General features: G+C 52.4%; 1 protein-coding gene across 4 annotated transcripts; it reads right to left on the bottom strand.

Annotated features, from left to right (window-relative positions):
* Window positions 1–6,190: 6,190 nt before the first annotated feature.
* Window positions 6,191–21,571, bottom strand: LOC137361988 (serine/threonine-protein kinase NLK2-like). Of its 4 annotated transcripts, XM_068026587.1 has the most exons (12): window positions 20,566–21,571; window positions 18,701–18,830; window positions 17,927–17,982; window positions 16,460–16,566; window positions 15,765–15,850; window positions 14,826–15,035; window positions 14,328–14,429; window positions 14,041–14,127; window positions 11,525–11,723; window positions 10,753–10,846; window positions 8,151–8,213; window positions 6,334–6,419 (listed from the first exon to the last, which is right to left on the bottom strand). In XM_068026587.1, the coding sequence occupies exons 1-11, from the start codon at window positions 20,814–20,816 to the stop codon at window positions 8,165–8,167; spliced, it is 1,371 nt and encodes a 456-aa protein (XP_067882688.1). In that variant the 5' UTR covers window positions 20,817–21,571; the 3' UTR covers window positions 6,334–6,419; window positions 8,151–8,164. The 4 variants fall into 4 exon arrangements, with proteins under 4 accessions (XP_067882689.1, XP_067882687.1, XP_067882690.1 ...); XM_068026588.1 differs by lacking the exon at window positions 10,753–10,846 and having other exon boundaries at window positions 6,191–6,419; XM_068026586.1 differs by lacking the exon at window positions 8,151–8,213 and having other exon boundaries at window positions 6,191–6,419.
* Between the last annotated feature and the right edge of the window lie 524 nt (window positions 21,572–22,095).

A 22,095-nucleotide genomic window follows, 5' to 3' on the forward strand; every position in this document is an offset into this window, starting at 1 on the left:
CCTCTGATTGGTGGGCGCAGCTGTCAATCAGACTGAGTGACAGCGATGTCTCCCAAGCGTTAGCTCCACCCCCCCGGCCCCGGCCCCGCCCCCGCCCCTTCCAGTCTCTGTCTGTGGAACCAAGAGCCCCCTCCCCCATTAGATGTGACATCTTTTGACACTTTAGCCCCCCCCCCCCATCCCCCCCACTCTCCCCGCAGTGAAGAAATTCCAATGTAAACAGGTCACGCTGCAGCTGCGCCCTCCCGGCCAGCGGTGGCGCCCTGGCGTGACGTGTTGACGTAGGGATTTCCCATGGAGAGAAGCGGGCGCCCGCTTTCCCCGCCACAGCGCTCTCAGCCCCGCGCCCTCCGCTCCCCAGGGCCCTGACACCACCCTCCCACCCCCGACGATGCTCAGAGAGCTTCGCGCACCTCCGATTCCAGCCTCTGGAGCACCCCACCCCCCTCACCCCCGATTTCCATCGCTCCGCCATTGGTGGCGCCCCCCCTCTCTACCTTTATGTGGCTTGTTGACGCGCCCGAGCAATTACTCTCCAAATGTCCTCAAGGATATGCCCGGGCAATTGCGCTCCAGATGACCTCAGAGCCTCCCCAAAAGCCCACTTGCAGTGACCTCAGGAGGGGCAACCGTGCCAGGTGAGCCCGGTGGGTTTGGGGTGGGGTGGGGTGGGCGGGCAGGTCCCAGTCACGTCTCCGCCGTATCGGCGGCAGGATGCCCCAGCCCTTGCACGAAATGCTCCCGCCTCATTCAGTCGGCGCCTCCAGCGAGCAGCGGCGCGGGGGGGGGGGGGGGGGGGGGGGACACGCCCTCTCCGATTCAAGGGCACAGCGAATCCTTCTCTTCTTCAACAGACAGACAATTTATTGTTTTCCCAGACCTCCAGACACCAAAATGTGGGAGGAACTTCCAGTTATACAGTTGAAACCAGATTGCAAATAGCCAGTCACAAAATAACTAACAGAAAACAGTAGACACAACGTCAAAAGAAAATTCAATTGCACCCGAGAGTAGACTCCCAGTTATGTACACACACACGTCCTAAACCAGTTTTCAGTGATTCCCATCAACAACCAGACACAGTGAGGCAGGCACGCATCTATTTAACCTTCAGCCGATTCTCCCCGGGGTACGGGTCCCCCCTCCCCCCCCACGGGCACCGACTCTCCCCGGGGTACGGGTCCCCCCTCCCACCCCCCCCACGGGCACCGACTCTCCCCGGGGTACGGGTCCCCACCCACCCGCCAATGGGAAAAGGGCCCTATCCTCTCCTTAAAGGAACCTCGCACTGGGAGGGAGCTGAAAACCCTGCAACATCAGACTTCCCCAACACCCTCTGCCAGCTCTGCGTTTGACCAAAATGCAACTTTTTTTTTTTTAAACACACTTGGAACCCACGGTTAAAAGTAACTTCGGAGAGAGTGCCTGGCCCAGAGGCAGCTTTCACGCAGGCGCAGCTCTGGCAGTTGCCAGACAAGACACATTTCCCCCTGAATGGACTCTTGTTTATATTGGGAGGAGGGGGTTGGGGAGGGAAGGGGAGAGCAGAAGAAGGGAAATGTCTGTACAGTTACACAGTGAGTGACCCTCACCCTGAATAAACAGTGACTCTGTACAGTTACACAGTGAGTGATCCTCACCCTGAATAAACAGTGACTCTGTACAGTTACACAGTGAGTGATCCTCACCCTGAATAAACAGTGACTCTGTACAGTTACACAGTGAGTGACCCTCACCCTGAATAAACAGTGACTCTGTACAGTTACACAGTGAGTGATCCTCACCCTGAATAAACAGTGACTCTGTACAGTTACACAGTGAGTGATCCTCACCCTGAATAAACAGTGACTCTGTACAGTTACACAGTGAGTGACCCTCACCCTGAATAAACAGTGACTCTGTACAGTTACACAGTGAGTGATCTTCACCCTGAATAAACAGTGACTCTGTACAGTTACACAGTGAGTGACCCTCACCCTGAATAAACAGTGACACTGTACAGTTACACAGTGAGTGATCCTCACCCTGAATAAACAGTGACTCTGTACAGTTACACAGCGAGTGACCCTCACCCTGAATAAACAGTGACTTTGTACAGTTACACAGTGAGTGACCCTCACCCTGAATAAACAGTGACTCTGTACAGTTACACAGTGAGTGACCCTCACCCTGAATAAACAGTGACTCTGTACAGTTACACAGTGAGTGATCCTCACCCTGAATAAACAGTGACTCTGTACAGTTACACAGTGAGTGATCCTCACCCTGAATAAACAGTGACTCTGTACAGTTACACAGTGAGTGACCCTCACCCTGAATAAACAGTGACACTGTACAGTTACACAGTGAGTGATCCTCACCCTGAATAAACAGTGACTCTGTACAGTTACACAGCGAGTGATCATCACCCTGAATAAACAGTGACTCTGTACAGATACACAGTGAGTGATCCTCACCCTGAATAAACAGTGACTCTGTACAGATACACAGCGAGTGACCCTCGCCCTGAATAAACAGTGACTCTGTACAGTTACACAGTGAGTGACCCTCACCCTGAACAAACAGTGACTCTGTACAGTTACACAGTGAGTGACCCTCACCCTGAATAAACAGTGACTCTGCACAGTTACACAGTGAGTGACCCTCACCCTGAATAAACAGTGACTCTGCACAGTTACACAGTGAGTGACCCTCACCCTGAATAAACAGTGACTCTGTACAGTTACACAGTGAGTGATCCTCACCCTGAATAAACAGTGACTCTGTACAGTTACACAGTGAGTGACCCTCACCCTGAATAAACAGTGACTCTGTACAGTTACACAGTGAGTGACCCTCACCCTGAATAAACAGTGACTCTGCACAGTTACACAGTGAGTGACCCTCACCCTGAATAAACAGTGACTCTGTACAGTTACACAGTGAGTGACCCTCACCCTGAATAAACAGTGACTCTGTACAGTTACACAGTGAGTGACCCTCACCCTGAATAAACAGTGACTCTGTACAGTTACACAGTGAGTGACCCTCACCCTGAATAAACAGTGACTCTGTACAGTTACACAGTGAGTGACCCTCACCCTGAATAAACAGTGACTCTGTACAGTTACACAGTGAGTGACCCTCACCCTGAATAAACAGTGACTCTGTACAGTTACACAGTGAGTGACCCTCACCCTGAATAAACAGTGACTCTGTACAGTTACACAGAGTGATCATCACCCTGAATAAACAGTGACTCTGTACAGTTACACAGTGAGTGACCCTCACCCTGAATAAACAGTGACTCTGTACAGTTACACAGTGAGTGACCCTCACCCTGAATAAACAGTGACTCTGTACAGTTACACAGAGTGATCATCACCCTGAATAAACAGTGACTCTGTACAGTTACACAGTGAGTGACCCTCACTCTGAATAAACAGTGACTCTGTACAGTTACACAGTGAATGATCCTCACTCTGAATAAACAGTGACTCTGTACAGTTACACAGTGAGTGATCCTCACCCTGAATAAACAGTGACTCTGTACAGTTACACAGTGAGTGATCCTCACCCTGAATAAACAGTGACTCTGTACAGTTACACAGTGAGTGACCCTCACCCTGAATAAACAGTGACTCTGTACAGTTACACAGTGAGTGACCCTCACCCTGAATAAACAGTGACTCTGCACAGTTACACAGTGAGTGACCCTCACCCTGAATAAACAGTGACTCTGTACAGTTACACAGTGAGTGACCCTCACCCTGAATAAACAGTGACTCTGTACAGTTACACAGTGAGTGATCCTCACCCTGAATAAACAGTGACTCTGTACATTTACACAGTGAGTGATCCTCACCCTGAATAAACAGTGACTCTGTACAGTTACACAGTGAGTGACCCTCACCCTGAATAAACAGTGACTCTGTACAGTTACACAGTGAGTGATCCTCACCCTGAATAAACAGTGACTCTGTACAGTTACACAGTGAGTGATCCTCACCCTGAATAAACAGTGACTCCGTACAGTTGCACAGTGAGTGACCCTCACCCTGAATAAACAGTGACTCTGTACAGTTACACAGTGAGTGATCCTCACCCTGAATGAACAGTGACTCTGTACAGTTACACAGTGAGTGATCCTCACCCTGAATAAACAGTGACTCTGTACAGTTACACAGTGAGTGACCCTCGCCGTGAATAAACAGTGACTCTGTACAGTTGCACAGTGAGTGACCCTCACCCTGAATAAACAGTGACTCTGTACAGTTACACAGTGAGTGATCCTCACCCTGAATGAACAGTGACTCTGTACAGTTACACAGTGAGTGATCCTCACCCTGAATAAACAGTGACTCTGTACAGTTACACAGTGAGTGATCCTCACCCTGAATAAACAGTGACTCTGTACAGTTACACAGTGAGTGATCCTCACCCTGAATAAACAGTGACTCTGTACAGTTACACAGTGAGTGATCCTCACCCTGAATAAACAGTGACTCTGTACAGTTACACAGTGAGTGATCCTCACCCTGAATAAACAGTGACTCTGTACAGTTACACAGTGAGTGATCCTCACCCTGAATAAACAGTGACTCTGTACAGTTACACAGTGAGTGATCCTCACCCTGAATAAACAGTGACTCTGTACAGTTACACAGTGAGTGACCCTCGCCGTGAATAAACAGTGACTCTGTACAGTTGCACAGTGAGTGACCCTCACCCTGAATAAACAGTGACTCTGTACAGTTACACAGTGAGTGATCCTCACCCTGAATGAACAGTGACTCTGTACAGTTACACAGTGAGTGATCCTCACCCTGAATAAACAGTGACTCTGTACAGTTACACAGTGAGTGATCCTCACCCTGAATAAACAGTGACTCTGTACAGTTACACAGTGAGTGACCCTCGCCGTGAATAAACAGTGACTCTGTACAGTTACACAGTGAGTGATCCTCACCCTGAATAAACAGTGACTCTGTACAGTTACACAGTGAGTGATCCTCACCCTGAATAAACAGTGACTCTGTACAGTTACACAGTGAGTGATCCTCACCCTGAATAAACAGTGACTCTGTACAGTTACACAGTGAGTGATCCTCACCCTGAATAAACAGTGACTCTGTACAGTTACACAGTGAGTGATCCTCGCCCTGAATAAACAGTGACTCTGTACAGTTACACAGTGAGTGACCCTCACCCTGAATAAACAGTGACTCTGTACAGTTACACAGTGAGTGACCCTCACCCTGAATAAACAGTGACTCTGTACAGTTACACAGTGAGTGATCCTCACCCTGAATAAACAGTGACTGTACAGTTACACAGTGAGTGATCCTCACCCTGAATAAACAGTGACTCTGTACATTTACACAGTGAGTGATCCTCACCCTGAATAAACAGTGACTCTGTACAGTTACACAGTGAGTGACCCTCACCCTGAATAAACAGTGACTCTGTACAGTTACACAGTGAGTGACCCTTACCCTGAATAAACAGTGACTCTGTACAGTTACACAGTGAGTGATTCTCACCCTGAATAAACAGTGACTCTGCACAGTTACACAGTGAGTGACCCTCACCCTGAATAAACAGTGACTCTGCACAGTTACACAGTGAGTGACCCTCACCCTGAATAAACAGTGACTCTGTACAGTTACACAGTGAGTGACCCACAACCTGAATAAACAGTGACTCTGTACAGTTACACAGTGAATGATCCTCACCCTGAATAAACAGTGACTCTGTACAGTTACACAGTGAGTGATCCTCCCCTGAATAAACAGTGACTCTGTACAGTTACACAGTGAGTGACCCTCACCCTGAATAAACAGTGACTCTGTACAGTTACACAGTGAGTGACCCTCACCCTGAATAAACAGTGACTCTGTACAGTTACACAGTGAGTGACCCTCACCCTGAATAAACAGTGACTCTGTACTGTTACACAGTGAGTGACCCTCACCCTGAATAAACAGTGACTCTGTACAGTTACACAGTGAGTGATCCTCACCCTGAATAAACAGTGACTCTGTACAGTTACACAGTGAGTGATCCTCACCCTGAATAAACAGTGACTCTGTACAGTTACACAGTGAGTGATCCTCACCCTGAATAAACAGTGACTCTGTACAGTTACACAGTGAGTGACCCTCACCCTGAATAAACAGTGACTCTGTACAGTTACACAGTGAGTGATCCTCACCCTGCTGAATACACAGAGACTGTTAAGCAGGATAGTGTGGGAGCCGTTTTTTCAGGCGTGTTATCGCCAGGCTGAGGGTAGTTGAAGACTTCACCAAGGTATCCACGCTTTCCCCCTTCCACCTTGTTCCAGATGCAGTCTCGACCCAGTCTAGACGAGTTTCCAGCAGCTGGCTGAGTGGGTCAGTGCTAGCCTGGGGTGCTGGGCTGATAGCTGGGCTGTAGGGCTGTGGAGATGAGGCACAGAGGAGGAAGAGATTGTTAGAGGGAGATCAGAATCATAGCCCAGACCTAGCATCCGTCCCTGAGATACACAGGGAAGGTATTGAGCAACTGAAAAAATACATCCATAGCTCGATCTCTCTCTCTCCCCCCATCGCCATCTCTCTCTCTCTCTCTCACTCTCCCCCCATCGCCATCTCTCTCTCTCTCTCTCCCCCCATCGCCATCTCTCTCTCTCTCTCTCCCCCCATCGCCATCTCTCTCTCTCTCTCTCCCCCCATCGCCATCTCTCTCTCTCACTCTCCCCCCATCGCCATCTCTCTCTCACTCTCTCTCACTCTCCCCCCATCGCCATCTCTCTCTCTCTCTCTCTCACTCTCCCCCCATCGCCATCTCTCTCTCACTCTCCGCCCCCATCGCCATCTCTCTCTCTCTCTCTCTGCCCCCATCGCCATCTCTCTCTCTCCCCATCATCATCTCTCTCTCTCTCCCCATCGCCATCTCTCTCTCTCTCTCTCCCCATCGCCATCTCTCTCTCTCCCCCCATCGCCATCTCTCTCTCTCCCCCCATCGCCATCTCTCTCTCTCTCTCTCCCCCCCATCATCATCTCTCTCTCTCTCTCCCCATCGCCCTCTCTCTCCCCATCTCTCTCTCTTGCTCCCCATCGCCATCTCTCTCTCTCACTCTCCCTCTCTCCATTGCCATCTCTCTCTCTCTCAACGCCATCGCCATCTCTCTCTTTCTCCCTCCCCCCATTGCCATCTCTCTCCCCCCATCGCCATTTCTCTCTCTCTCACTCCCACCATTGCCATCTCTCTCTCTCACTCCCCCATCGCCATCTCTCTCTCTCTCTCATTCTCCCCCCATCGCCATCTTTCTCTCTCTCTCCTCCCATCATCATCCCTCTCTCTCTCACTCTCCTCCCATCGCCATCTCTGTCTCTCTCCCCCCATCGCCATCTCTCTCTCTCCCCCATCGCCATCTCTCTCTCTTCCCCCATTGCCGTCTCTCTCTCTCCCACCATCGCCATCCCACGCTCTCTCCCCACTGCCATCTCTCTCTCTCTCACTCTCCCCTCATCGCCATCTCTCTCTCTCTCACTCTCCCCCATCGCCATCTCTCTCTCTCTCCCCTCATCGCCATCTCTCTCTCTCTCTCTCTCCCCATCGCCATCTCTGTCTCTCTCTCCCCATCGCCAACTCTCTCTCTCACTCTCCCTCTCCCCACTGCCATTTCTCTCTCTCTCCCCCATCGCCATCTCTCTCTCTCACTCTCCCCCCATCGCCATCTCTCTCCCTCTCTCATTCTCCCCCCATCGCCATCTCTCTCTCTCACTCTCACCCCATCGCCATCTCTCTCTCTCACTCTCACCCCATCGCCATCTCTCTCTCTCACTCTCACCCCATCGCCATCTCTCTCTCTCTCCCTCTCCCCATTGCCAACTCTCTCTCCCGCCCCCCATCGCCATCTCTCTCTCTTCCCCCATCGCCATCTCTCTCTCTCTCTAACTCTCCCTCCATCGGCATCTCTCTCTCTCTCACCCCCATCACCCTCCCTCTGTCTCTCTCTCTCACCCCCATCACCCTCTCTCTCCCCTCCCCCCATCACCCTCTCTCTCCCCTCCCCCCCATCACCCTCTCTCTCTCTCTCCCTCTCCCTGCACTAATATGACTTGGGAACTGTGGGAGTATTCCCCTGTGCCCACCCGGAGTCACCATGTATATCAGCATCTTACCCAGTCTCAATTTGTCATCGCTCATCTTTTTTCGATGCCTTTGAGGAATGCCATGCTGTCGACCTGCACGTGGGCATTGAAGGAAGAGCTCAGAGAGGAAGCAGGCGTACACAAACACACACACACAGGCACAGAGACTGGCTCACACACACACATATACACAGGCACAGAGACAGTAACACACACATACAGGCACAGAGACAGACACAAACACACACACACAGGCACAGAGACTGTCTCACACACACACATATACACAGGCACAGAGACAGTAACACACACATACAGGCACAGAGACAGACACAAACACACACACACACAGGCACAGAAACTGTCTCACACACACACATATACACAGGCACAGAGACAGTAACACACACACAGGCACAGAGACAGACACAAACACACACACACAGGCACAGAGACTGTCTCTCACACACACATATACACAGGCACAGAGACAGTAACACACACACAGACACAGAGACTGTCTCACACACACACATATACACAGGCACAGAGACAGACACACACACACATACACAGGCACAGAGACAGACACACACACATATACACAGGCACAGAGACAGTAACACACACATACAGGCACAGAGACAGACACAAACACACACACACACAGGCACAGAGACTGTCTCACACACATATACACAGGCACAGAGACAGACACACACACATATACACAGGCACAGAGACTGTCTCACACACACACATATACACAGGCACAGAGACATTAACACACACACACAGGCACAGAGACTGTCTCACACACACACATATACACAGGCACAGAGACAGACACACACACATATACACAGGCACAGAGACTGTCTCACACACACATATACACAGGCACAGAGACAGTAACACACACACAGGCACAGAGACTGTCACACACGCACATATACACAGGCACAGAGACAGTAACACAAACACACACACACAGGCACAGAGACTGTCTCACACACACACACATATACACAGGCACAGAGACAGACACACACACACAGGCAAGAGACAGACACACACACATATACACAGGCACAGAGACAGTCTCACACACATATACACAGGCACAGAGACAGACACACACACACAGGCACTGAGACAGTCTCACACACACACACAGGCACAGAGACAGACACACACACACACAGACACACACACACATATACACAGACACAGAGACAGTCTCACACACATATACACAGGCACAGAGACAGACACACACACACAGGCACAGAGTCAGTCTCACACACATATACACAGGCACAGAGACAGTCTCACACACATATACACAGGCACAGAGACAGACACACACACACAGGCACAGAGACAGTCTCACACACATATACACAGGCACAGAGACAGACACACACACACAGGCACAGAGACAGTCTCACACACATATACACACACACAGGCACAGAGACAAACACAAACACACAGGCACAGAGACAGTCTCACACACATATACACAGGCACAGAGACAGTCTCACACATATACACAGGCACAGAGGCAGTCTCACACACATATACACAGATACACACACACAGGCACAGAGACAGTCTCACACACATACACAGGCACAGAGACAGTCTCACACACATATTCACAGGCACAGAGACAGACACGCACACACAGGCGCAGAGACTGTCTCACACACATATACACAGGCACAGAGACAGTCTCACACACATATACACAGGCACAGAGACAGACACACACACACAGGTACAGAGACAGTCTCACACACATATACACAGACACACACACAGGCACAGAGACAGTCTCACACACATATACACAGGCATAGAGACAGTCTCCCACACATATACACAGGCACAGAGACAGACACACACACACAGGTGCAGAGACAGTCTCACACCCATATACACAGGCACAGAGGCAGTCTCACACACATATTCACAGGCACAGAGACAGACACGCACACACAGGCGCAGAGACTGTCTCACACACATATACACAGGCACAGAGACAGTCTCCCACACATATACACAGGCACAGAGACAGACACACACACACAGGCACAGAGACAGTCTCACACACATATACACAGACACACACACAGGCACAGAGACAGTCTCCCACACATATACACAGGCACAGAGACAGACACACACACACAGGTGCAGAGACAGTCTCACACCCATATACACAGGCACGGAGACAGTCTCACACACACACACACAGGCACAGAGACAGACACACACACACAGGCACAGAGACAGTCTCACACACACAGGCACAGAGACAGTCTCACAGACACACACACAGGCACAGAGACAGTCTCACACCCATATACACAGGCACAGAGACAGTCTCACACACACACACACAGGCACAGAGACAGACACACACACACAGGCACAGAGACAGTCTCACACACACAGGCACAGAGACAGTCTCACAGACATACACACAGGCACAGAGACAGTCTCACACACATATACACAGGCACAGAGACAGACACACACACAGGCACAGAGACAGAGACAGTCACACACACACACACACACTCACACAGAGCCCGCACGGGAAGCAGGGTCAAAGTTGTTTCACCTGATGAAGGTTTTGAAGGCAGCCGACTGGGGGTTGATGCAGAGAGGCTGCAGCTGCTTCCTCTGATAATCCACAATGAAACTGTGAATCAGCTCTGCGGGCGAAAGAGAGAGGGAGAGAGAGGGAGAGAGAGAGAGAGGGACGGAGAGAGAGAGGGACGGAGAGAGAGAGGGGGAGGGACGGAGAGAGGGAGGGGGGAGGGACGGAGAGAGGGAGGGGGAGGGAGGGAGGGAGGGAGGAAGAGCGAGGGAGTGAGGGGGAGGGGGAGGGGGAGGGAGAGAGAGGGGGAGGGGGAGGGAGGGAGGGAGAGAGAGGGGGAGGGAGGGAGGAAGGAAGGGAGGGAGAGGGAGGAAGGAAGGGAGGGAAGAGGGAGGGGAGAGGGAGGGGAGAGGGAGGGGAGAGGGAGGGGAGAGGGAGGGGGAGGGGACAGAGAGGGAGAGGGAGGGGAGAGAGAGGGAGAGGGAGGGGAGAGAGAGGGAGAGGGAGGGGAGAGAGAGGGAGAGGGAGGGGAGAGAGAGGGAGAGGGAGAGGGAGAGGGAGGGGAGAGAGAGGGAGAGGGAGGGGGGGAGAGAGGGAGAGGGAGGGGAGAGAGAGGGGAGAGGGAGGGGAGAGAGAGGAAGGGAGGGGAGAGAGAGAGAGGGAGGGAGAGAAAGAGGGAGAGACATTGAGGGGAGGGGAACAAACAGTTGATCAGTAAACAGAAGGTTTTTTCTCCATCAGATTCCTGCCTGTTGACCAATCGGGGGTGGGGTCCACTACCCAAGCCACTGACCTTTGACCTGCCAGACAGACGACAGGCTCTTCTCGTAGGTGTCATCAAACTTGCGGCTGGCGACAGGCTCAAAGTCACTGGTATAAATCCTCCCAGCAGTCACAGAGACACAGCAATGACACATACAGGTGTGGTATCGCAGGCGTCCTTCATCGACATAGGGGTGTGTCAGGGCCTCGTGGGCAGAGATACGCTTGACCTGAGCAAGGGTGGCACACGGATTAGACACTGAACATCTACACTGTCCCCCATCAAACACTCCCAGGACAGGTACAGTACGGGGGTTAGATACAGAGTAAAGCTCCCTCTACACTGTCCCCCATCAAACACTCCCAGGACAGGTACAGTACGGGGGTTAGATACAGAGTAAAGCTCCCTCTACACTGTCCCCCATCAAACACTCCCAGGACAGGTACAGTACGGGGGTTAGATACAGAGTAAAGCTCCCTCTACACTGTCCCCCATCAAACACTCCCAGGACAGGTACAGTACGGGGGTTAGATACAGAAAAAAGCTCCCTCTACACTGTCCCTCATCAAACACTCCCCAGGACAGGTACAGTACGGGGGTTAGATACAGAGTAAAGCTCCCTCTACACTGTCCCCCATCAAACACTCCCAGGACAGGTACAGTACGGGGGTTAGATACAGAGTAAAGCTCCCTCTACACTGTCCCCATCAAACACTCCCAGGACAGGTACAGTACGGGGGAAACCCTCCTCGGGAGCCGGTCCCGCACAACCCGAGCCGCCTCTCGGAAATGCCCTCCGTGCCATTCCAATCGGCGCGGAGGGGTTTCCTGTACGGGCTGTTCCTGCACACTCTCCACTTCCTCGCCCTCGTCAGCCGGCCGGACACGCCCTGGCGGTCCGCGTTGCCAACTGGCGGCGAGGGGAAACCCCGTTGGAGGTCTCTCTACGCGGGAGTCTTCCCCCTTTACATCGGGGACCTGGGGTGGAGGGTGCTGCACAGAGCAGTCCCGTGCAATAGGCTTTTAAGTAGGTTCACGGACTCCCAGGCCAGCTGTACTTTCTGCGGCCTGGACGAGTCCGTGTTCCACATTTATATGGAGTGTGCGAGGTTGCAGCCCCTATTTGAGTATCTGAAGGGGCTGCTCCTCAAATTCTGGCTGCACTTCAGTCCCACGCTCCTGATCTTTGGGCACCCGGTGCAGAGGGGCTCGGGCCGGGAGGAGGATCTCCTCGTCGGTCTGCTCCTGGGCCTGGCCAAGGTGGCAATTCACAGGTCCAGGTTGCGGGCCGTCGGGGGGTCCGTCCTCCCCGATTGCCTGCCCCTCTTCCGCGGTTACGTTCGCGCCCGGGTGTCCCTGGAAAAGGAGCATGCGGTGTCCGCCGGTACGCTTGAGGCCTTCCGCGACCGGTGGGCACCGCAGGGACTGGAGTGCATCGTCGACGCCGAGAATGGCATTTTAATTTGAGTTTTTTGTTTATTTATCTGGTTTTAATAAAGTTATTTAAAAAAAAACGGGGGTTAGATACAGAGTAAATCTCCCTCTACACTGTCCACATCAAACACTCCCAGGACAAGTACAGTGCGGGGGTTAGATACAGAGTAAAGCTCCCTCTACACTGTCCCCCATCAAACACTCCCAGGACAGGTACAGTACGGGGGTTAGATACAGAGTAAAGATCCCTCTACACTGTCCCCATCAAACACTCCCAGGACAAGTACAGTGCGGGGGTTAGATACAGAGTAAAGCTCCCTCTACACTGTCCCCCATCAAACACTCCCAGGAGAGGTACAGTACGGGGGTTAGATACAGAGTAAAGATCCCTCTACACTGTCCCCCATCAAACACTCCCAGGAGAGGTACAGTACGGGGGTTAGATACAGAGTAAAGCTCCCTCTACACTGTCCCCATCAAACACTCCCAGGACAGGTACAGTACGGGGGTTAGATACAGAGTAAAGCTCCCTCTACACTGTCCCCCATCAAACACTCCCCAGGACAGGTACAGTACGGGGGTTAGATACAGAGTAAAGATCCCTCTACACTGTCCCCCATCAAACACTCCCAGGAGAGGTACAGTACGGGGGTTAGATACAGAGTAAAGCTCCCTCTACACTGTCCCCATCAAACACTCCCAGGACAGGTACAGTACGGGGGTTAGATACAGAGTAAAGCTCCCTCTACACTGTCCCCCATCAAACACTCCCCAGGACAGGTACAGTACGGGGGTTAGATACAGAGTAAAGCTCTCTCTACACTGTCCCCATCAAACACTCCCTGGACAGGTACAGTACGGAGGTTAGATACAGAGTAAAGCTCCCTCTACACTGTCCCCATCAAACACTCCCAGGACAGGTACAGTACGGGGGTTAGATACAGAGTAAAGCTCCCTCTACACTGTCCCCCATCAAACACTCCCAGGACAGGTACAGTACGGGGGTTAGATACAGAGTAAAGCTCCCTCTACACTGTCCCCATCAAACACTCCCAGGACAGGTACAGTACGGGGGTTAGATACAGAGTAAAGTTCATTCTCATGAAACTCACCGGGTCAAAGACCAGCATTCGGCAGAGTAGGTGAATGGCCTCATGGGTGGCTTCATCTGAGAGCATGTACAGAACAGAGAGTGATGGCTGAGAGAGAGGGGAGAGAGAATACAATTCAATATTGGAGTAAGGGAAAGTGGGAGGGAGACCGAGAGGAGGAGAGAGAGGGAGGGAGGGAAGGAGGGCAAGGCAGAGAGGGAGGGAAGGAGGGCAAGGGTAGGGGAAGAGAGGGCGGGGGTGGGGAGTTGAAGGAGGGTATTTTTGCGGGGAGGGAGGGTTCACCCTACCGGTTTGTGTTGCCCCCTCAGGATGTGGGTCTTGGCTCCCTCGCAGGCACTGTGCAAGGACAGGGGGGGCGGTGTCCCGAGCAAGTCAGTGATAAGGTCCAACTGCAGAAAGGGGGAGACAGGCAGACTATCAGGCTCAGGGAGATCCCAAGAACACGGCAAGCAGGCCAGGGTCCGAATCGCAGTGTCCCCCCGAGTTGCGTACGTTTCAATCAGCTCAGCTCTCATCCTTCCGAACTCCAGGGGACTATCGGCGCCGCCCGACTCCATCTCTCCACGTCGGACAAACCCGCCCCTCTTCCCGGGAACCAGTCCTAGTGAACCTTGGTTACAGGATTTCGAAATTTAAATTGGATGGGCTCTTCGGGGAAATAAAGTCGCAGGGCGACGGGGATCGAGCGGGGGTGGGGGGGGGGGGGGGGGGAGTTGGGTGAGGGAGTGGTGGGGGGGGGGGGCAGTGGGGGCAGAATCAGGGCCCAGCCCACCTCGAGGACTCACCTGTTGGATGGGACTCTGCGCCTGGAAGAGAATCCTGCGGCCGAGCAGCTCCGCGAAGATGCAGCCCACGGACCAGACATCGATGGAGCTGTCGTAGTGTGCGCAGCCCATCAGGATCTCGGGAGCCCGGTAGTACTGCGTCACGACCTCCTGAGTCATGTGCTGCCTCTCGTCCAACTCCTCCAGCCTGGCCAGCCCAAAGTCACAGATCTGCGGAGGGAGGGAGAAAAAAAAATCGGAGAGGCTGAAAAGGGAGGGTGCTCCTGCATCGTATCGAGTCACCGAATCCGCAGAGAGAGAGTGTGTCCAGGACCGCTGTCTCTCTCTCTCTCTCTCTCTCTCCCACGGAAGACTAGGGCAGCGTGTAGAGGGAGCTTTACTCTGTATCTAACCCCCGTACTGTACCTGTCTTGGGAGTGTTTGATGGGGACAGTGTAGAGGGAGCTTTACTCTGTATCTAACCCCCGTACTGTACCTGTCCTGGGAGTGTTTGATGAGGACAGTGTAGAGGGAGCTTTACTCTGTATCTAACCCTCGTACTGTACCTGTCCTGGGAGTGTTTGATGGGGACAGTGTAGAGGGAGCTTTACTCTGTATCTAACCCCCGTACTGTACCTGTCCTGGGAGTGTTTGATGGGGACAGTGTAGAGGGAGCTTTACTCTGTATCTAACCTCGTACTGTACCTGTCCTGGGGAGTGTTTGATGGGGACAGTGTAGAGGGAGCTTTACTCTGTATCTAACCCCCGTACTGTACCTGTCCTGGGAGTGTTTGATGGGGACAGTGTAGAGGGAGCTTTACTCTGTATCTAACCCCCGTACTGTACCTGTCCTGGGAGTGTTTGATGGGGACAGTGTAGAGGGAGCTTTACTCTGTATCTAACCCCCGTACTGTACCTGTCCTGGGAGTGTTTGATGGGGAGAGTGTAGAGGGGACAAACCTTCAGGACACAGTTACTGTTTACGAGCAAGTTTCCTGGTTTGATGTCCCGGTGTAATATCCCTGCTGAATGCAAATATTTGAGTCCTGGGGAAGAGAGTAGGTAGAGTTAGAACAGGCAATGACAATCAGATCGCAAACACGTCCCACCTTCTCCCCATATCCCTCAATCCCCACCCACCTTCTCCCCATATCCCTCACTCCCACCCACCTTCTCCCTGTATCCCTCAATCCCCACCCACCTTCTCCCCGTATCCCTCAATCCCCACCCACCTTCTCCCCGTATCCCTCAATCCCCACCCACCTTCTCCCCATATCCCTCAATCCCCACCCACCTTCTCCCCGTATCCCTCAATCCCCACCCACCTTCTCCCCATTCCCTCAATCCCCACCCACCTTCTCCCCATATCCCTCACTCCCCACCCACCTTCTCCCCGTATCCCTCAATCCCACCCACCTTCTCCCCATATCCCTCAATCCCACCCACCTTCTCTCCATATCCCTCAATCCCCACCCACCTTCTCCCCGTATCCCTCAATCCCCACCCACCTTCTCCCCATATCCCTCAATCCCCACCCACCTTCCTCCCATATCCCTCAATCCACCCACCTTCCCCCGAGAGGTTACTGAGTGCCCCCTCTCTCCCACCGCTCTGCCCCAACCTTACCCTCGAACCGTTCCATCGAGTGCACTGACCTCGAAGAATCTGGTACAGGAACACCTTGATGTGGTCGGAACTGAGAAGCTGAGGTGATACAATAACCTTGTGTAGATCAGTCTGCATTAGTTCAGTGATGACATAACTGTGAGAGGAAACGTCAAGGATTCACGTCTGAGATCATTCAACAGGTTAGCTCACCTCCAGATAACCCCCTCCTATCTCTGTAACCTCCTCCAGCCCCTACAACCCTCCCTATCTCTGTAACCTCCTCCAGCCCCTACAACCCTCCCTATCTCTGTAACCTCCTCCAGCCCCTACAACCCTCCCTATCTCTGTAACCTCCTCCAGCCCCTACAACCCTCCCTATCTCTGTAACCTTCTCCAGCACCTACAACCCTCCCTATCTCTGTAACCTTCTCCAGCCCCTACAACCCTCCCTATCTCTGTAACCTCCTCCAGCACCTACAACCCTCCCTATCTCTGTAACCTTCTCCAGCCCCTACAACCCTCCCTATCTCTGTAACCTCCTCCAGCACCTACAACCCTCCCTATCTCTGTAACCTTCTCCAGCCCCTACAACCCTCCCTATCTCTGTAACCTCCTCCAGCACCTACAACCCTCCCTATCTCTGTAACCTCCTCCAGCCCCTGCAACCCTCCCTATCTCTGTAACCTCCTCCAGCCCCTACACCCTCCCTATCTCTGTAACCTTCTCCAGCCCCTGCAACCCTCCCCATCTCTGTAACCTCCTCCAGCACCTACAACCCTCCCTATCTCTGTAACCTTCTCCAGCCCCTACAACCCTCCCTATCTCTGTAATCTTCTCCAGCCCCTACACCCTTCCCTATCTCTGTAACCTCCTCCAGCCCCTACAACCCTCCCTATCTCTGTAACCTTCTCCAGCCCCTACAACCCTCCCTATCTCTGTAACCTCCTCCAGCCCCTGCAACCCTCCCTATCTCTGTAACCTCCTCCAGCCCCTGCAACCCTCCCTATCTCTGTAACCTTCTGCAGCCCCTGCAACCCTCCCTATCTCTGTAACCTCCTCCAGCACCTACAACCCTCCCTTATCTCTATAACCTTCTCCAGCCCCTACAACCCTCCCTATCTCTGTAATCTTCTCCAGCCCCTACACCCTTCCCTATCTCTGTAACCTCCTCCAGCCCCTACAACCCTCCCTATCTCTGTAACCTCCTCCAGCACCTACAACCCTCCCTTATCTCTGTAACCTTCTCCAGCCCCTACAACCCTCCTTATCTCTGTAACCTCCTCCAGCCCCTACAACCCTCCCTTATCTCTGTAACCTCCTCCAGCCCCCTCCGAGATCTCTGCGCTCCTCCAATTCCGGCCTCTCGACCATCCCCCGATTGCCATCGCGCCACCATTGGCGGCCGTGCCTTCAGCTGCCTGGGGGAAGCTGAGCTCTGGGATTCCCTCCCCGAACCTCCCAGCCTCTCTCTCTCCTCCTTAAACCCAGTTTTCAATTCGAGAGGTAAAGGATACATTTCTTCAAAATAATCAATATGTGGGGGCTGTAAAATATCGAGTGCAGAGAGAACCTACAAAAAGATGGCATTAATCTCAGATTGTAAAGGTGCTATCAAAATGGAGCCTCCCCCGCAATAACACATGGTGTTTTAATATATCATATTTACAGTGTTTTAATCGACAGGAGATACAGGAGTTACCTTACTCCGATACTGGCCGAGGGACCAGGAGACAGGGAGTAGGGATAAAGGGCAGGACAGGACGTGACGAGTGATGTCCTGCGAGGATTTGTCTTGGGGTCCCTCGACTATTCATCGTTTATTAATGAATTAGATGGCGGGACGGAAATGGGGCGTATTCAAATGTGCCGATGGCACAAATCTCGGTGACATTGTGCAGAGCGGGAACGGGATCGGGAAGATAGAGAGAAGCTGTTGCCGCTGGGTTGGGGGGTCTCGGCCGAAAGATGAGAGCCCGGGGGTTTTCAGGAGGGAAAAAGTGGGACTCCCTCCCGTCAATGGGTTACGATGCACAGCCGATGAGTAACAGTGGTGCTGCCAGTGGGACGGCCAGTTCCCATTGCTGCGTGCCTTTCCTCCAGCGCCACCCGCGGGTGGGAGGATGTCATTGCAACGTGACCGTTTACATAGGAAACTTGTGCATGGGGCTCAAACGTGCGGGAGAGGGGATTGGCGTGGCGTAGCTCGGGAGGACGTGGGTGCAGAGAGAAGGCTATAAATAGATCAGAGGGCAGCTGGAGAGATCTCCTCCCAGTCCCCGAACACGTACGTTGCTGTGCTTAAAAAATGAAAGCATTTTGAGCTCGCGAAACACCCGTTTGCAGGAGATGAGGTTCTGGAAGACGTTGGGCATTTTTTTCAAGGCCACGCGTTTCCCGTCTCGAGGATCCGTGACCGACCTGAATAACACACGAAATGAGCAACCATAAATCCCCAGGGCCTGCCGAGAATGAGGCATATTAATTTTGTCACGAACATTGATTCTAAACTGTTGCTGTAGCGAGGGAATGACTCGTTAAACACATCAGCTGTGTTTGGAAAAGAGGCACATTGACAGATGATCCTTGGAAGGACAAAGGACCATTCCCTGACACATTCAACCCACAGTGGACTTCTGATCACCAGGTATTGTGTGTAAGAGGAGCATTCCAGCAACTGCTGAGGTGATACAATCCAGGACTGGTGCGACCAGCTGGTCGCATGACTAACTGGCTGTTCCAGGGTCTTTTGAACGAGCCGCGGACAGTTTGAACTGAGAAAGGCTGTTTGCTCCTGGACTGATAAGATCTCTATCCTGTCTGCTCCCATCTCTTTCTCACAAGCCTCTAAACCCACTGAAGACACATGAACCCCAGGAGAGAAAAGTCTCCTACAGCAAACAAGGTTTAAGAAGAATACTGGGCCCCAATGAAAAGCAAGATCTACCTACAATTAAGGACTCCACAGTGAGCTCGAAGATCTGTAACAGCAACTCTTCAGATATTGCCTCAAACCTTTCCACTTTATTTTTTTCTTCTGCTCTTTTCTGTCTCTATCTGCATGTGCGTATCGCATGTGCCCGCCCGCGTGGGTGCGTCGTGTATGCGTAGGCGTTAATCGAATTAGAGTTTAAGTTCAATACATTTCAACTTTTCTTCTCTAAACCCAAGAATGCCTGTTCGTGCTGGTTTATTTGCCTTACAATTGGAAAGCGGTGAGCACGGATTCACCGAGGGGGGAGATAAAAGCACGGTGTGTTTAAAAATTAAACGCTGTTACAGAAAGACCAGGTGAAGGCTGAAAGGGAACCCGAGACCCCTTTCTCACCGGATTGTAACAATGGGGTTAGATTAAGAGTAAATCTCCCTCTACACTGTCTCCCATCAAACACTCCCCAGGACAGGTACAGTACGGGGGTTAGATACAGAGTAAAGCTCCCTCTACACTGTCCCCATCAAACACTCCCAGGACAGGTACAGTACGGGGGTTAGATACAGAGTAAAGCTCCCTCTACACTGTCTCCCATCAAACACTCCCCAGGACAGGTACAGTACGGGGGTTGGATACAGAGTAAAGCTCCCTCTACACTGTCCCCCATCAAACACTCCCCAGGACAGGTACAGTACAGGGGGTTAGATACAGAGTAAAGCTCCCTCTACACTGTCCCCCATCAAACACTCCCAGGACAGGTACAGTACAGGGGTTAGATACAGAGTAAAGCTCCCTCTACACTGTCCCCATCAAACACTCCCAGGACAGGTACAGTACGGGGGTTAGATACAGAGTAAAGCTCCCTCTACACTGTCCACATCAAACACTCCCAGGACAGGTACAGTACGGGGGTTAGATACAGAGTAAAGCTCCCTCTACACTGTCCCCCATCAAACACTCCCAGGACAGGTACAGTACGGGGGTTAGATACAGAGTAAAGCTCCCTCTACACTGTCCCCATCAAACACTCCCAGGACAGGTACAGTACGGGTTGAGATACAGAGTAAATGATCAGGGTTAGGGAAGTGAACAAAGGGGGTAAAATGTAGGGGTACAAGGAGCAAGCAAACCCCTTCCCCCGCCTCTTTTCCTAGCCCTCACCCTCAGCCGCTTCTCTCCCCCGCGCCCCCCGGCCAGGCCACCCACACAACCGGCTTCACTCACCACACCACACCGAACGCTCCGTATCCGATGGGTCTGTCCAGCTCGGGCTCACTCTCCGGCCCGTCAGGCTGCGGGCTGACCGTCTGCAGGGCCGGGTGCTGCTGACGCCCGCCGGCGGGCCGGGCCGGGGGGCTGTGAGCCGCCGGGACGGGAGGCGCGCGGTAGAACTTCGGCTCTGCCCCGGCTAGTTGGCCACCGGGGGCGGAGCACGTCAAGCCCGCGATGTGGTGGCCGGGGCCCGTGAACGCCATTGGCAGGAGGGGGTGGGTGGAGAGGGTGCAGACGTCCTGGATTGAGGTAGCAGATTTTGAAGGGGTGCCTGTCCCTTTAAATGGCAATTGCAGCTCTGGAAATTGACACAATGTATCCCTTTAACTCTGGGGGAACAATGGAAATTGACACAATGTATCCCTTTAACTCTGGGGGAACAATGGAAATTGACACAATGTATCCCTTTAACTCTGGGGGAACAATGGAAATTGACACAATGTATCCCTTTAACTGTAGGGAGACAATGGAAATTGACACAATGTATCCCTTTAACTCTGGGGGAACAATGGAAATTGACACAATGTATCCCTTTAACTGTAGGGAGACAATGGAAATTGACACAATGTATCCCTTTAACTCTGGGGGAACAATGGAAATTGACACAATGTATCCCTTTAACTGTAGGGAGACAATGGAAATTGACACAATGTATCCCTTTAACTCTGGGGGAACAATGGAAATTGACACAATGTATCCCTTTAACTCCCGGGCCATCGTTCCATGCACAGGTCCAGACCGCAGCCTCACCCCAACACCAAATGCATCTTTTTGGGGTCTTTCTTTGCAAAGCCTGCACAGCGGGGAGGAAATCCTCAACATACAAAAGGTTAAATGCAACAAAGGGATGATTGCACGGTGAAAAAAAATAATAAAACTCAGACCCCCTCGCAAAATACTTTCCCTTTTTTATTCCAACCCAGAGATAGTCGGTGACACGTGATCCTTCCGGGGCACCCCCCCCCGGCTCCCAGAAGCCTTTGCACATTTAAAGGCAAAACGCCATTCCCTTCATTATTGTCCAGGGACTGTATTGGTCCCAAGTTGAAATCAGGGCTTAACGATGAGCCAAAGTTTCAATATCAACTCTCCAAGGCTGTTTTTTCATACTGGTGACCCCTGGGTTAGAGAGAGAGAGGAAATCAGCCAGGGTTCCTGCTCCTGATCACTGTCCAGTGACCCCTGGGTTAGAGAGAGAGGGGAAATCAGCCAGGGTTCCTGCTCCTGATCACTGTCCAGTGACCCCTGGGTTAGAGAGAGAGAGGAAATCAGCCAGGGTTCCTGCTCCTGATCATTGTCCAGTGACCCCTGGGTTAGAGAGAGAGGGGGAAATCAGCCAGGGTTCCTGCTCCTGATCACTGTCCAGTGACCCCTGGGTTAGAGAGAGAGGGGAAATCAGCCAGGGTTCCTGCTCCTGATCACTGTCCAGTGACCCCTGGGTTAGAGAGAGAGGGGAAATCAGCCAGGGTTCCTGCTCCTGAT

This window comes from Heterodontus francisci, unplaced genomic scaffold (assembly GCF_036365525.1).
Source record: "Heterodontus francisci isolate sHetFra1 unplaced genomic scaffold, sHetFra1.hap1 HAP1_SCAFFOLD_518, whole genome shotgun sequence".
NCBI classification, from domain to species: Eukaryota; Metazoa; Chordata; class Chondrichthyes; order Heterodontiformes; family Heterodontidae; genus Heterodontus; species Heterodontus francisci.